This window comes from Sus scrofa, chromosome 5, assembly GCF_000003025.6.
Source record: "Sus scrofa isolate TJ Tabasco breed Duroc chromosome 5, Sscrofa11.1, whole genome shotgun sequence".
Classification (NCBI taxonomy): domain Eukaryota; kingdom Metazoa; phylum Chordata; class Mammalia; order Artiodactyla; family Suidae; genus Sus; species Sus scrofa.
The window spans coordinates 4,790,078-4,804,238 of NC_010447.5; the positions used below are offsets into that span (position 1 = coordinate 4,790,078).

General features: G+C 57.9%; 1 protein-coding gene across 4 annotated transcripts in view; it reads left to right on the forward strand.

Annotated features, from left to right (window-relative positions):
• KIAA1644 (KIAA1644 ortholog) overlaps positions 1-14,161 on the forward strand; it is an 81,898-nt gene that overhangs the window by 22,642 nt on the left and 45,095 nt on the right. For 3 of the 4 annotated variants that reach the window (XM_013997474.2, XM_005663743.3, XM_021091400.1), the window contains exons 2-3: positions 8,243-8,338; positions 11,579-11,792. In XM_013997474.2, the coding sequence (XP_013852928.1) occupies positions 8,272-8,338; positions 11,579-11,792 (281 nt within the window). In that variant the 5' untranslated portion in view covers positions 8,243-8,271. Of the gene's footprint in view, positions 1-4,267; positions 4,572-8,242; positions 8,339-11,578; positions 11,793-14,161 lie in introns of those variants that run through there. The other variant, XM_021091401.1, reaches the window with a different exon arrangement.

A 14,161-nucleotide genomic window follows, 5' to 3' on the forward strand; every position in this document is an offset into this window, starting at 1 on the left:
TTGAGGGAGGGGCTTGGGGGGCAGGAGTGGTTTCCGAGTTGGAGGTGACCTGCACGCCATCCCGTGGTCACTTTCGCGATGACGCCCCGCGCCGCGGTTTGCAGAGCTGGCCTCACCCCTCCCGAGGGGACCCTCCGTTTCACGTGGAGGAAGTGGGGGGCAGAGGATGTGCATCCAGGACTGAGCCGTCCCACCGGGCTCCCCTGGACTGAGGGGGCTTCCCCCACTGGAACCCTGGACATGGGGTTTCTTGGCTCAGGTGAGCGGCATTCACCCCGAGGCTGGTGCCCAAGATCACTTGCCCCTGGGGTTGACATAAAGCTTGACCCCTCGTCTCCGGGGAGCCACACTGTGGCCTCTGCCTGCATCTCCGCTGTTCCCATCGCAAGGTCTGCTCTTTGCAGTAAAGTGAACCTGGCCTCCAGGTCCATGAGTGTGGACAGAATTCCTGCTCTTTGGGCAGCAAACCTGTATTCAGCACCTACTGTGTGCAAAGCATCCTGGAGGGGGGAGCACAGAGGCACAGAAGGCCCCCCCCCAAATCAGGGAGCTCGTGCCCAGCAGGCAGGGAAGCAATTAACAAGCAGGCCGGGCAGAAGGAAATCAGTGCTAACTAAAGGCCAGAGCGAAACAGGAAGAACTGGAGAAATTCAGCCGTAGGCATGGTGTTCTGACACGCTTTGCTTTGCCTGGTGGCACACAGCAACCTCCCAGGTACCTAAACACCTGCTTTGGAAATACCAATGGGCAGAGCAGAGAAGAGCCATTTATGGAGCATTTGCTAGACGGCCGGGTGCCCTGTTGGCACATCTGGTTCTTTCCATCTTTCTTCAGGACCCCAGCAAGGGGCGGGACTCATGGTTCCCATTTTACAGATGAGGGAGCTGAGGCCAATGAACTGACTTGCCTAGAATACTCAGCAACTTAGCAGCAGAACTCAATTCCCAGCCGGCGGAGACTGACTCCAAAACCTGTGCCGTCACCGTCACCCCCACACGCACTGTGAGCCCCTGCTTGGGGTCAGACAGACCTGCGTTCAGATCCCAGCCCTGCCACCCTCTCATTCTAAGCAAATCCCTTAGGCTCTCCGAGCTACAATTTATTTATTTATCTGAAAAAGGGAGGTGATCTTGCCAGCATTCATTCAACCAGCCCGTCAAGTGTTTATAAAGCGCCTACTGTGTGCCAGGCCCGATACTGTTTCGAGATGTGCCAAAACCAAGTGAGGTCAGCCGGGCTGGCTTCATGGCGCGTGGTCCCTGCCGTCACACGGGGCCCACGTCACAAGGGCCCGCGCTGAGTTTGCCATGTCACTGTCTAGGAATGCTCCGTGATTTTGGAGCAATGGTTCCCGCATTTCTCATTTTGCCCTGGGCCCTGCAAATTGTGCCTCTGGTCCTGGCTCCCAGCGCACGTCCAGCTTCCAGTCCAGTGGAGCAGACCAATGCAGCTCTGAGAAAGCCACTGCCAAGTACGTGGCTCTGAAGTGCCATCCGTGCTCAGAGGAGTGGCAGACGGGCTGTGGGCACACAGACCAGGGTCCCTGACTTCAGGCAGGGGTTGGGGAGGCCTCTTAAAGACACAGGCTCTGGGGGATTCTGAATCTGCCGGTTGAGGTGAAGCCACAAGATGGGGTGCAGGCCCTGGTGAAGGGGCTGAAAGATGGCCACTGTGACTCCAGGGCGGGCCACCCTGGCGGGAATCTGCGCTTCACCCCGTGCCGTGGGAGGCCCTTCGAGGGGGTGACGCGCTGGGATGCGAGGTGAGGGTGGGTTTCGGGGACGGGAAAGCACGGGGAGGCTCCACGTGCTGATTGTCACAAGGAGGGAGACACGGAGGCATCTGAGGGGGTCAGGCTCTGGCTCGCAGGTCTGCATGGAGAGGGGTACAGGCCATCACAAGGGGGGCAGCATGGACCTCAGGGGCCCATGTGAGGTTGAGAAGCTGCGGGAAAGGAAAGGGGATGGACCCGATGCAGGCTGGGCTCCAGCCGGGCTGCCCTGCGTGGTGGCCGTGACAGCTGGCCGTGCAGCCCGGAGCCCAGCTCCGGCTGCCTGGCCGGGCCAGCGCAGCAGGGAGCATCTTCTGCTTCCCTCCCGCCCGCTGGCCCTCTGCCCCCTCCGCAGGCGCCAGGGGTCAGGAGGACACGCTTTGATCCGCCTTCACACGAGGGTCTATTCCTGGACTTTGAGACCAAAGATCTCGTAATATCTAAGTGGGTGTTGGCCTAAAAAGAGAAGTTCGCAAACTTAAGACTCGGTCTCCGCTGCCAAGGAAAGGCCCTGGAGACTCGAGGTCTTGCTGCAGGGTGAACATCACCGCGGATATCGCGTGCGTCTGCGCGTGCCGCGGGCTGGCGGGGTGTGCACGTGTGCGCATGTGTGTGCTGCTGCAGACACGGGGGTGGGTGTGCACGCGTGTGCCGCCTGGGCTGTGAAGACACTCGCTCATCTGTCCATGTAGACAGGGCACGGGAGCATGGGATTCGAATCCCGGGTCTGCCCGGCCCCTCTACCCATGCCCTGGGGCGGGCAGGGTACAGCCCGAAGGTGTCAGGAAGTAAGTGACCTCATCGAAGTCAAGTGCTCAGCAGCCTCCAGCCCAGGGCAGACGTCCAGTGGCGGTCAGTGGCTGTCCCAAGGGTTTGTTGCAGTGCCCTCTCTTGGGCACCTGCTGCCCGCGGGACTGTTGCTGAGGCCCCGAAGGGTTCTGTCCATGTTTAATGACTAATTCGTAGCACTCGTACTCCTACGGATGATTAGAACGCCCAGGCTTAATTACTAATTCATCGCGGAATCTGTTGCTTCCTGACTGTTGCATGGCAGCCAGACCTGGTCCATCTTCTTTGTGGCTGGACCACACCCTCGCTCCACACTGGGCGTGGCCCCCAGTAGAGGCGCTTACTGGCTGCTGGGCATCCAGAAGAGGGCCTGCTTCCTGGACAGCGGGGGTGGGGAGAGTGAGTAGCTGAGGCGGCTTCATGGACCAGGGGGCACTTGAGCCGGGCCTCGGGGTAGGTCTGATGTGGCCATCTGATGGGGGAAGGAGATGCCCAGGGGAGGGCCAGCCAGAGCAGAGGGCCTACTCCTGTGCCCTATCAGGAGGCCGGGACAGGGCCCGTCCTCAACTGCCAGAGGACTGACCATAGAGCTGCACCCCCGCCGGGCCACACCCGTGGCACCTGGAGGTTCCCAGGCTAGGGGTCCAATCAGAGTTATAGCTTCTGGCCTACACCACAGCTCACAGCAACGCTGGATTCCCACGACGGGAACTCTCCCTTCTTTGTTCTTGATATCGGATGATTCAGGGCTCTGGTGGCCAGGTCTAAAGAGGCCAGGCCCCCTCGGCCGGGGTCTGGATTCTCCATGCTTCCCCCTCTCTGCCACCTGTTTGCTCTAACCCCAGTTTGCTCTCAGGTTGGGACACACACTAAGCAGGCAGCATGCTTCTGTGCAGGGGAGGGAGGGAATCAGAGGGAGAAAAGCCTCTGCACCCCATCTGAACCTCAAAAGCTGGGTCCAGGCTGCCCGCCTGCCCGAGACGGGAAGGGTGTCCCAAGCATGAGGAACAGCGTGTGCAAAGGCCCAGAGGAGAGGCGGATCCTGGAGGGCTGAATTTGAGGAGCAGAGAGAGTAAGAGTCAGCAGCAAGGGCCAGACCCCCCTGGGGCCTCGGGAGTGAGCAAGGACTTGAAGCTGGAGCTGCCAAGATACCTACGAAGGTCCAGTGGGTACTTCAGGCAGCGGGCTCGGGCCGCTAGGACCTGGATCGGTGGGCGAGGCTGGGGCTGGGGCAGGGGTCGCCCGTGGCAGGGGACCCTCTACACTGGCACTTTTGGAACACCAGCCCCGTTCCAAGCACGTTGATGCAGCACTTTGTTTGTCATCACCGGGACTCTGTGAATGAGATCCTATTTTTATCCCCGTTTGAAGGGGGAGAAAACTTGTCCCAGGTCCCATGGGGGTGTGGTTCAAAAGGTGGGGCCGGGCGGGGTGGCCCCAACCCGAGGCCCCCCTGCAGGCCTCGATACCTTTGACCTGGTTCAGGCAGGAGACGATGCTCTTGGGAAGCCAGTGGGGTGGGGATGGCGTCGTGGTGGGCTGGGAGGGGTCCAGCCGGAGCCCAGAGCAGGTGAGGAATCCCCAGGCGTTGGGGAGGGGGCGCGTGGAGGGTCCCTGGAGGGACCCCCTGCAGGGCACCGGGGGCCTCTCCTCTCCCCCCCTCCCCCTCCCCCTGGCCGACTGGAAAACGGATCTGCTGTTTTTGCTGGTGGGGTTTAATTCCTTCCCCGGCTCTGTTTCTCTTCACATGCCCTCCTTCCTCTCCTCTCGGGCCTCGCCAAATTCGGTGTTTAAAAATAATCCTCAAATCTGGGAACAGCAGTCCCCGGCTGACCCAAGGGGTGGACGCAGAAATGCGTGCCTGACTCGTGATTCTGGAGGCAGTCAGCCTGGGGAGTCCTGCTCGTCCAGAATGTTCTCCCTGTTATTGGGGTTTTTGCCATTGGCCACAAGCTACCACTGTGGGCAGTTGACCATTTTTCAAAGACAGAGTGAATCGCGCCTGTCTGTGGTAAATGGGCTGGCGGGGCGAGGGGGAGGGTTTGGGAGACCCTGAAGTCTCCTATGGTGCCAGGAGGGAGAGCAAGTTTGGAGGTTGGCCTTGCTTCCTGCCTGAGCCACTGCATGGCTGTGTGACCTCGGGCAAGGCACTTGCCATCTCTGAGCCTCCACGGCCTTCTTTACCAGGCGGGAGTCTGAGGTCTCCCTTGTCAGGCTGTCGGGGTTAATCTGAGATTACATGGTGAAAAGCCAGCTTCCAGCCCCTGCAAATAGCTCCGCTGGTGTCCGCTGGCCCCAGGACAGCAGCCCCACGGCGGCAGCGCCAGAAGCAGGGCCGGGCCCTGTAGCACAGGAGGAGGGGTGCTCACTCCTTGCCCCATCGCCCGCCTCTGCTGGAGGGGCCTCCCCAAAATGTCATCCGCAGGGGGGATCCCAGGGGATGGTACCTGGCGGTGTGCCATGCCCAGGTCCCCTCCTGGCAGACCCCACGCAGGGGCTGACGGGAATATCCGTGTTGTTGATGGTGTGACCTCTGAGGCTGGCCCTCTCGTGGAGACCTCCCAGGGACAGCGGCCCTGGCGTTTCCAGAACAGCTCTCCCCCACCCCCCCTCGGCCAGGCATAGAGACAAGGGCTTCTCGCTTTGCTGTCTCGGCTCGTTAGACGTGGAATTTTTATGTGACTTCCAGTGACATAAGCATAAGCACCGTGGGGCTTGCCTTCCACCGCGGGCTTCAGCCTTCAGCGCTGGCACCCGAGCTGCCCTAGGGCCTGGGGACCTAGGGCCGCCCGCACCCCACCCTTTGTCCCTCAGACAGGGCCGAGGTATCTGTCACCTGTGACTCATCCCCAGGCAGCCTTGGATGGGGGAGGGGTGGGGGACGCAGCCAGGCGGAGGGGGCTGAGCAGACCACGAGGAGGGGACAAGCGGGACAGATGTGCATCCTCGTGGCAAGATACACCCGTGCTGTGGCTTCAGCGCCCCCTGTAGGCCCGAGGGCCCCAGGCCAGTGCGGGCCAGGCTAGGAGTCCCACCCAGTCTGCGGGGCTCTGGAGGGGAGCCAGATGTCGATCCCCTGCAGCCCTGGCCTAGGACTCTCAGGGTTGGATAGAGGAGGGCGTGAAGACTAGTCCCATGAGAGCTGGGGGGCGCCCTCACCCCGTACAGCCTGAGTCCCTAGAACCCAGCCCGGGCCCTGGCCTGGAGTGAGAGTCAGCGGGTAGATGGTGAGAGAATACATGCATTAACGCATTCACGAGAGAAGAGATGGGATACGATGAGCCTCAGTGGAGGGACAAACTTTCTTCCAGTCAAGGCAATCAAGGCAGGCTTCCTGGAGGAGGTGGTGTTAGCATAGCTTCTAAGGTGGTATAGGATTTGGACTCACGGGGGGGGATCCCCCCATATCTGCAGTGCCTTGTAGGGAGCGGGAGCAGCAGGAGGGAGGGCTGGGTGCGTGGCAGACGTGGATTCCCGCCTTCATCCCAGCATTTGCTCAGTGAAGCCACCAGTTCTCAGACTGGAGCCCCAGCTCCAAAAGTGGGCAGCCCCGCCCTGCAGGGGCTAGAAGGGCCCAGAGTCTGGAGACCTGTCTTAGCCCCCAGGGAGCCCTCGGCTTCCCCACCTGTGGAATGGGGCCACCTTGCAGCGGGCTCCTCTCAGAGGACCTGGCACGCCCCATCCCCCACCGCGGGTCTCGCGGTGTTGCTCCTTCGGTCTCCCCAGTTCCAAATCCTTTCCTAAGCACTTTCAAATGCTTTAATCTCCTTCATCCTCCCAGGAGGGCCCTGGGGGAGGCGAAGAGGAGGCCCAGGCTCAGAGCAATTAAGCAGCTCGCAGCCCGTGGGGGCAGAGCTGCTCCTGGGGGCAGCACTGCTTGTGGTGGCAGCAGAGGCGCCTTCGTGGCAGGTAGGAGGGGGCCTCCTGGGGAGCCGACATCGTCATTGCTGCTGGGTGAGCTCCGTCTCACGGCCCTGCCAGCCCCTTGGCTGATTCTGGCTTACCCACCTTCAGAGCAGCACCAGGCACCTGGTGCCTCCCTGCTGCCAGTGCTGCAGGTGAGAAACCGAGGCCCCAGGGCAGGGGCAGGGCCTGGGCGGGAGCGCCTGTGTTTGGCCTGCCTCCTCGGGAAGCTCTTGGCCTCTGGGCTGCCCCTGCCCGCTGCGGCTTCCTGCTCTGCCAGCCTGAGCAGGATTCAGAGCCTCCTTGGACCCAAGCTCTTCCTGATCAGGAGTGCTGTGCAGGGAGAGGGTGGTGTGCGGGACCCCATCTGGCCCCTAGCCTGGCGCATAGTAGGTGCTCAGCAAACTTGGGTCCGTGCCTGGCACACAGTGGGTCCTCAGCAAACTCCCCCCGAGCCACATGCAGCTGCAACCCAGCTGGGGCTCTAGGAAGGACGTGCAAAGCATGCAGAGGACACCTGGACCCCAACCCTTCTCCCCAGTCTCCAGTCCCAACCCCCTGCGGGGAGGGGGTGATGATAGGGAGGTAAGCCGTCCCTCAGGTTTGCTCCCAGGCTTCCACAGCCTGATGCAAAGTGAGGGTCAAGGCCTGCCTTGGGTGGCCCGCTGCTACCCGCCTCTCCCCCGTCCTCCACTGGGCTCCCCAGGGCACCAACCTCAGGGCCTTTGCACGTGCTGCTCCCTCCCTCTGCAACACTTCCTCTAGCCACCACCACCCATCTCCAGAACTTTGTCATCTTTCCCAACTGAAACTCTGTCCCCGGGAAACACTCAGCACCACCCCCCACCGCCCCATTCCCCCACCCCCAGCCCCCAGCTCTCACGATCCTACCTCCTGTCTCTATGGGCTTGGCTGCTCTAGGGACCTCCTAGGACTGGGATCGCACAGTGTTTGTCTTCTCGTGCCTGGCTTACTTCACTGAGCATAGTGTCCTCAAGGCTCCTCTGTGTTGTCACCTGGGACAGAATCTCCTTCCTTTTTAAGGCTGAGTAAGGTTTCACTGTCGCACGAGCCGCCCTGGGCTTCGCCATCAACCCCGTGGGCGCCTCGGCCGTCTCCACCTTTCGCTGTTGCGCATCATGCTGCTGTGGACACGGGTGGACAAGTATCTGAGCCTCTGCTCTCGGTCTTTGGGGTGTAACTCCGGGGACCTCGTCGCCCTTGAACCACTCACCTGCTGTGTGCCACCAGCCGCCCTCCCCGCAATGCAAGCCAGGGCAGAGACAGCTTCCATTGTGTTCCATTTCGAGTCTGATTGGTTCATTGCTGTGTCCCTAACACTTGGAAGGTGCCGGCTGGATGCGTGCTTTGTGGGGGGTTAATGGAAGTCACCGTTGGCCACACGGCGGGGAGACCTAGGTCTCTCAAGCCCCACAGGTACCCAAGCTCCCCTCCAATCACAGCACGCACTCGGGCACCTGCCCACCGGCTGCAGCCCGCTGGTTATGTCCACCCCCTAAACCATCCGTCCTCCTTTGATTAAGTTTCATTTGGCCGTGAAAAGAAAGGGAGGTGACAGTTGACTTCTGGGGGAAGGTCATTCATTCCGGAAAGAAAATTGGATGGTGGCATTTCCGTCATCTGTGGCCTGGCCCCTGTTCCCGGCAAACTCGCTTCCCTGCCTGCGCCCGCCTGTTCCCCACCGTGGGCAGCAAAGCCGGTGTCTGCACAGCAGACGAGGCGGCCCACACCCGGCCTCTCCCGGCTCTCGTTCAACAGGCAGCTCTCGACGGATCGATGCAAGCCAAATGATGACCAGTTGTGGCCAGCAGCCCTTGAACGTGCTTGCAGTCCTCTTGTTGCTGATTTCTGCAGGTAGACCCTTCGTGATGCTTGGCGGAAGGGGGGAGGGGGCAGGTGGTCTCCTCCTGGGGTCGGCGCGGGCCCAGCTGGGGTTCTGGGTGCCAATGGGGGTGCCTCGAGTCCCCTGCCCTGTGGCGTGCCCCTCGTGAGGAGCTGGCATTTGGTGCTGCTTGGGTACAAGCCTACATGTGCTATGCCCCACGTGTCGCCTCTGGGAGCTCAGCTGGAAGGTTCTCGAGGGCGCTGTGGGGTTCACGGTGGCTGCCAACAAGCCCTCATGTGCAGTGAATGCTGTCCTGACCCCGGCAAGTCAAAAGTCAGGCGGTGTCCTAGTCATCCCATTGTACAGATGAGGAAACTGAGGCCTGGAGAGGGACCTAACACAGCTGGGGGGGGGGGGCTGGATTCTAACCCAGGCAGCGTGATGCCGGGGCCCACCTCCCAGCATCTGACCAGTCCCCTAGCTGATCCCCTGATCCCAGCAGGCAGGCTCGCACTCTCTGGTCACAAGATGAACTGCAGCTGGTCTTAGTAAGGTGCCCGCTCTCCCTCTGTCTCCCTCTGTCTCCGTCTCTGTCTCTCTCTCATGCAGGTGTGCACATACCCTCTCGTGCCCTGTTGCTCTGGCTGCGGACACCAGGCTGCAGCTTCAGGTCCTTGCCCCTTTGCTGGGAGATGTGGCCATGAAGGGCCCTGGGACAGCAAGGCCAAAGCCAGGCCGAGGCTGGGGTCTAGGGGCCACATGCACTGAATGCCAACCCCGCTGTTCTCCCATGCGCTGCCCAAGGCCACACAGTCACCTGGCTGTTGAATGGTGGCCATCAGACGTGGAGCCTTGCAGCTGGGGGCAGGGTTCATGGTCCTCTCTCAGACCCCGAGATTCCAGTACCCAAGAGAGTGGCCCCCCTCTTCGGTGTGCCTTCTCAGCTTGGGCCAGTTTTCCTGGTGACTCAGACGTGCTGGCCTCCTGATGACTGTCCCTGTACCCGCGAGCCCCAGGCATGGCCCTAGAGCCAGACTGTGCCTGTGACGGAGGCCCGAAGTGCACCCTTTATCCTCCACTCTCTGCCTTACACCCTCCCTCTTCCAAGGGGGCCCTAGGCTTTGCTGCTCACAGATGCTCCTGGGAGCCCCCAGCCCCGGGGATGCCACCATGACCTGCCATCCGTGAGGACACTGCGGCACAGAGAGGCTGTGATGGCCGGGCGACCCACGCGTGCCAGGGTTCAGACCAGTTGTCCTGGCTCCTGCCCCGGTCCCCTTGGGAAGCAGCTGGGGCCTCCTTGTCTTTGCCAAGCAGTTAAAGCAAGTTGTGCTGGCCGTTCAGGGGTGGCCGGGTGAGCCCCAGGGGACCTGTCCATACCCCTTCCCTGGCTCGGCCTCCCTCCCACCTTCCATCTCTGCACATCTGGCTCCTCCAGACCCCAGCTCAAGGGCCCCCTCCCCGCACCCCTTGGTCCCGAGGTTGCAGCCTCTCAGCTCAAGTTGCAGGTGCGCCGAGTCTCAGGGCCCGGCTCATCTTCCTGATGGGCCGCTGGGTGCTGCTGACCCAGCCCGCTCCCTGGAGCTGCGAGCACACCCACGGCAGGGCTTTCTCACCAACCTGCACAGGGGCCCCCGGTGGCCGGAATTCGCTTCCTGCTTCTGCCCCCACCTCCAGCCTCCGGGGCGTAGTTCCTCCAGGCCAGTGGGTCCCAAACCAAGCCTCTCAGCACCTCCTGCAGAGCTTGCTAAGACTCAGAGTGCACCCCCCACCCCCAGCGCTTCTGATTCAGAATGTCTACAGAAGGGCTGGCGAAACCGCATTTGTGCCAAGTCCCGCTGGGAGGCTGATGCCAGGCAGGTCAGGGGCCGGTGTTCTCAGCCTGTCTTCTCCTCTGTGTGTGAATACAGTTAATCTCGTGAATACCTGAGATTAAATAAAATGGTACATCCACCTGGCGCTTACTCAGTGACCTCTGCCTCCGTAAGGGGGTCTTCTTTTCCCCAAGTTCAAGGCTAAGAAGGGGGCCTGAAGAGCACCCTCGACCCCAACTCCTGAAAGGCTGGGCCCCTTCTCTCGTAGTGATGCTGCCCTGCCCCACAAAAGAAGGTGCTCTGTTTGGGGGAAGGGACCCGGGGTTTCATGAGGCCACCCAGGCCAGCCTCGCTGCTCCAGCACGAGGCCCACCCGCCCACCAGCCAGCCCGGCCCAGCTGGGACTCCCCTCGGCAGCCCCGGGGCGCTGGGAGCTGTGTGGGCTGGAGTCTAATAACCTCTCCGCACAGACGGAGGCTCTCAACTAACTGAGGCGCTTCTGCAGAACCCGAGCCTTTGTGGTTGGAGAAATATATTCAGCCTACGGAGCCCCTTTTGAGCGATACAAATTAGATACAGCAGTCCCTTTTATGAAGATACTAATTAAGCCGGAGACAGCGGGCTCCAGGTTTTTTTCCATTGTTAACATTTGTTCAGGCTTCGCTCCTGTTTATCACCATCAGCACGGCTAGTAAATACTGTCCTGGGTTTTCCGCGCCATCGGTGGCTGAACGGGGGCCTCTGGCCATGAGCCAGGGGGATGAGAGTCCCAGGCCAGGGCTGCTTTGTCACTGTGAGTTGGGGCCACCCCCGAGGGGGGCCCCAGTTGAGTAGAAACCAAGCAGGGATGGGGTCTTGCACCCATGCCCCTCACCACCCAGGCCGCCTGGACTGGTTAGCGAGGCCGCCCAGGGAAGGAGGAGTGGAGAGGGTTCTGAACTTTGGATCCAGGCCAGCCTGGGCTCTTGCTCCAACTCCACTCACCAGCTCAGGCAGGTTGCTGTGGGCCTCCCAGCCTCGGTTTCTCCATCTGTAAAGTGGGATCCCAGACTTGCCTGCTCGGACAGCCAAGTGGATTAAATCTGATAGAGCCTGGGAAGCACAGAGTAGGCACTCCGTTAATGATGTTTCCTAATCTGCCTACTGTGTGCAGAGCCCATGGAGGGGATCCAGGTGAGGCTTGAGAAGCAGCCCTGCCTGCAAGGAGCTCCCAGTCCGGGCCACACTGTCTAAGCAGGACTGTAGTCAAGGGACACTTGGGTGGGGACCGGAGCCAAAGCAGGCTTCCTGGCAGAGCTCAGGCTCACACTGGACTGCGAAGGCTTCCCGGTAAGGGGACAGGTGAGCAAGACCCTAGCATAGGCCGACCCGGCTCTGCCTGTGGTCCTCACGGACGGGCGAGGGTCCTGGGTCAGCTGGTCCTGGTGACCCAAGCCTGGTGGTTCTGTTTTCCAGTCTTGTCCGCGCATTTCCGGGTCTGTGAGCCATACACGGACCACAAAGGCCGCTACCACTTCGGCTTCCACTGTCCCCGGCTCTCGGACAACAAAACCTTCATCCTCTGCTGTCACCATAACAACACGGTCTTCAAATACTGCTGCAACGAGACAGAGTTCCAGGCGGTGATGCAGGCGAACCTCACGGCCGGCTCCGAGGGCTACATGCACAAGTAGGTATCACTCGGGGGCCGCTCCCCCGCTGCCTTGGGCCCCCGTGGAGCCAGGGTGCTGCCCAAACACCCCAGCCTCCGGGCCAGCCTTTGGGTAATCCGTGCGAGGATGGGTGGAGCTGGAAGGAGTCTGGCAAAGGCTTCAGGTGACAGGCTTTCTGGCCTGTTCCACCCTCTGGACTTTAGCCTTCTTATCTGAGAAATGGGCACGTGATACCTACCTCTCAGGGCTGCTGCAGAAGTTAAATGAGATCAAGCCTGTGGACGGCTTTCAGGTATGGAAGGTGCCTGGCGCTGGAATTCACGGGGCCCGAGTATCGTTTCCATTCATTATTGGTGGAACACATAGTGGTGGACATTCCTGACCCAGAGATCAATCCCACGCAGGCCTTTTCCTTAAGATGATTAAAACACGGTTTGGACGGGGGCTATGAGTGTACAGATGGGGGCGGGGGGTTGCTGGCAGAAAAGCAGTGGGAATGTACGCAATGTAAAGCCATGTAGGATCAAAACAGCATCCACCTATTTTTCTTATTATAAGTGAAACTGAGCATATGTCCTATGTTTGAGAACCATTGTATGTCTTTCACTGTGAGCTAGCTCTTTTTGTCCTTTGCCATTTGCTACTGAATTTTTGGCCTTTTTCTTATTTATTTACAGGAACTCTTTATATATGAAGGAGATAGGATGCATTGTAGATACTTTCTCAGTGTGTCTTTGAATTTGTGATGCTTTTTTCCTCATGCTTAATTTTTCATTGTTGTATGATCCAATTGTACCCCCCCCTTTTTTTCTTTCATGTCTTGTGAGCTTTGTATCATGCTGAGAAAGGCTTTCCCTACTCTGAGATCATTCAAAATTCTCTCGTGTTTTCTTTTACTTCTTTTGTGTTTTAATTTTTTGCCATCAAATCTTTGATCTGTCAGTAATTTATTTGGATGTAAGGGTTTTTTTTTTTAGATCCGAATGTAAGTAATTTATTAATTTACTTGGATATAAAGTAGGTATCCAACTTTTTTTTTTCCCGAATGGATAGTTACCCCAACACCAATCATTAAATTGTCCAGCTTTTCCTCACTGATGTGAAATGCAATCTTACCACATACTGTAATGTTCTGAATCTGAGTATCCGGGTCGCTTGTGATGGGTTTCATTGGTCTGTTTATAAGTACGCTAGTACCACGTTGTATTAGCTGCTGTGGCTTTTGATATGTTTTCGTGTCTTCTTTGTCTATCTGCCAACTCTTTTGTCATATGAACTTTAGAATTAGTTTGCATAGTCTCCTTGTCAAAAAAAAAAAATCAAATTAGTATTTTTTACTGAGATTGTGTTGAATTCCTCGATTTAATTCAAGGAAAATGGACTTTTCATGTTGTCGAGTATTCCTATCCAGAAACACAGTATGTCTTTCCTTTTGTTCAAATTTTCTTTCATGGTGTTTTAGAGTTTTCTTCATATAGATATTGTACATATCTTTTGCATTTTATTCAAATTTATTTCTTTTCATCCTTCTTTTTTTTTTTTTTTGCCATACCCGTGGCATGTGGAAATTCCCAGGCCAGGGATTGAACCCATGCTACAGTTACCACTTGTGCCACAGTTCAGCAAATGCTGGATCCTTACCCCAATACGCCACAAGGGAACTTCTTATTCATGTTTCTATTTTTATAGTAGAGTCTTTTCTTCTACTGTGTTTTCTAACCAACTGTTGTTTACATAATAAAACCTAACGATTTCTCAATGTGAAATTTTTTACTTAGCCACCTTACTGAAATGTCATATCTTTGTGATACTGTTTCACTCGATTCTCTTAGGTGTCCAATTATGCCATTTGCAAACAATGATAATTTCATCTCCTTCTTTTCAATCTTGGGGCCTCACTTCTTTTTCTTGTCTAATTCTGTTGGCTAGTACCTCTAAAACCATCTTTAAAATTGTCAGGCAATCTTATCTTCTTCCTGACTTTAATGGGGATGATTCAGATATTTTCCCAATTAGCCCGAGGCTGACTCTTCAGGTGGCTGTGTTCCTTTCATGGTAAGGAAAAACCCACTTGGAAGAAGTGTTTGTTGAGTGACTGTTGAAGGGATTCGTGACAGCATGGGGAGTGGTGGGCTGGTGGGGGGCGGTCACAGCCTCAATCTCTCTGTCTGATGTTGGGCTGGAATGTTTTGCCACCCTGCCATGCTTACTTGGGGGAAGTTGCCTCTTCCCTTTGGTCGGGCAGGAGATGCCCATCCCTTGGCTGCCATCCAGCTCTCTCCTCCTCCCACCAAGGCCTTCCTCCCAGCCTTCCTTCCTCCAATGCTTCCCCTGAATATCCTGCCATCTGCTCAGACCTTAGAATAATTCTGTGTGAGGTAGTTCA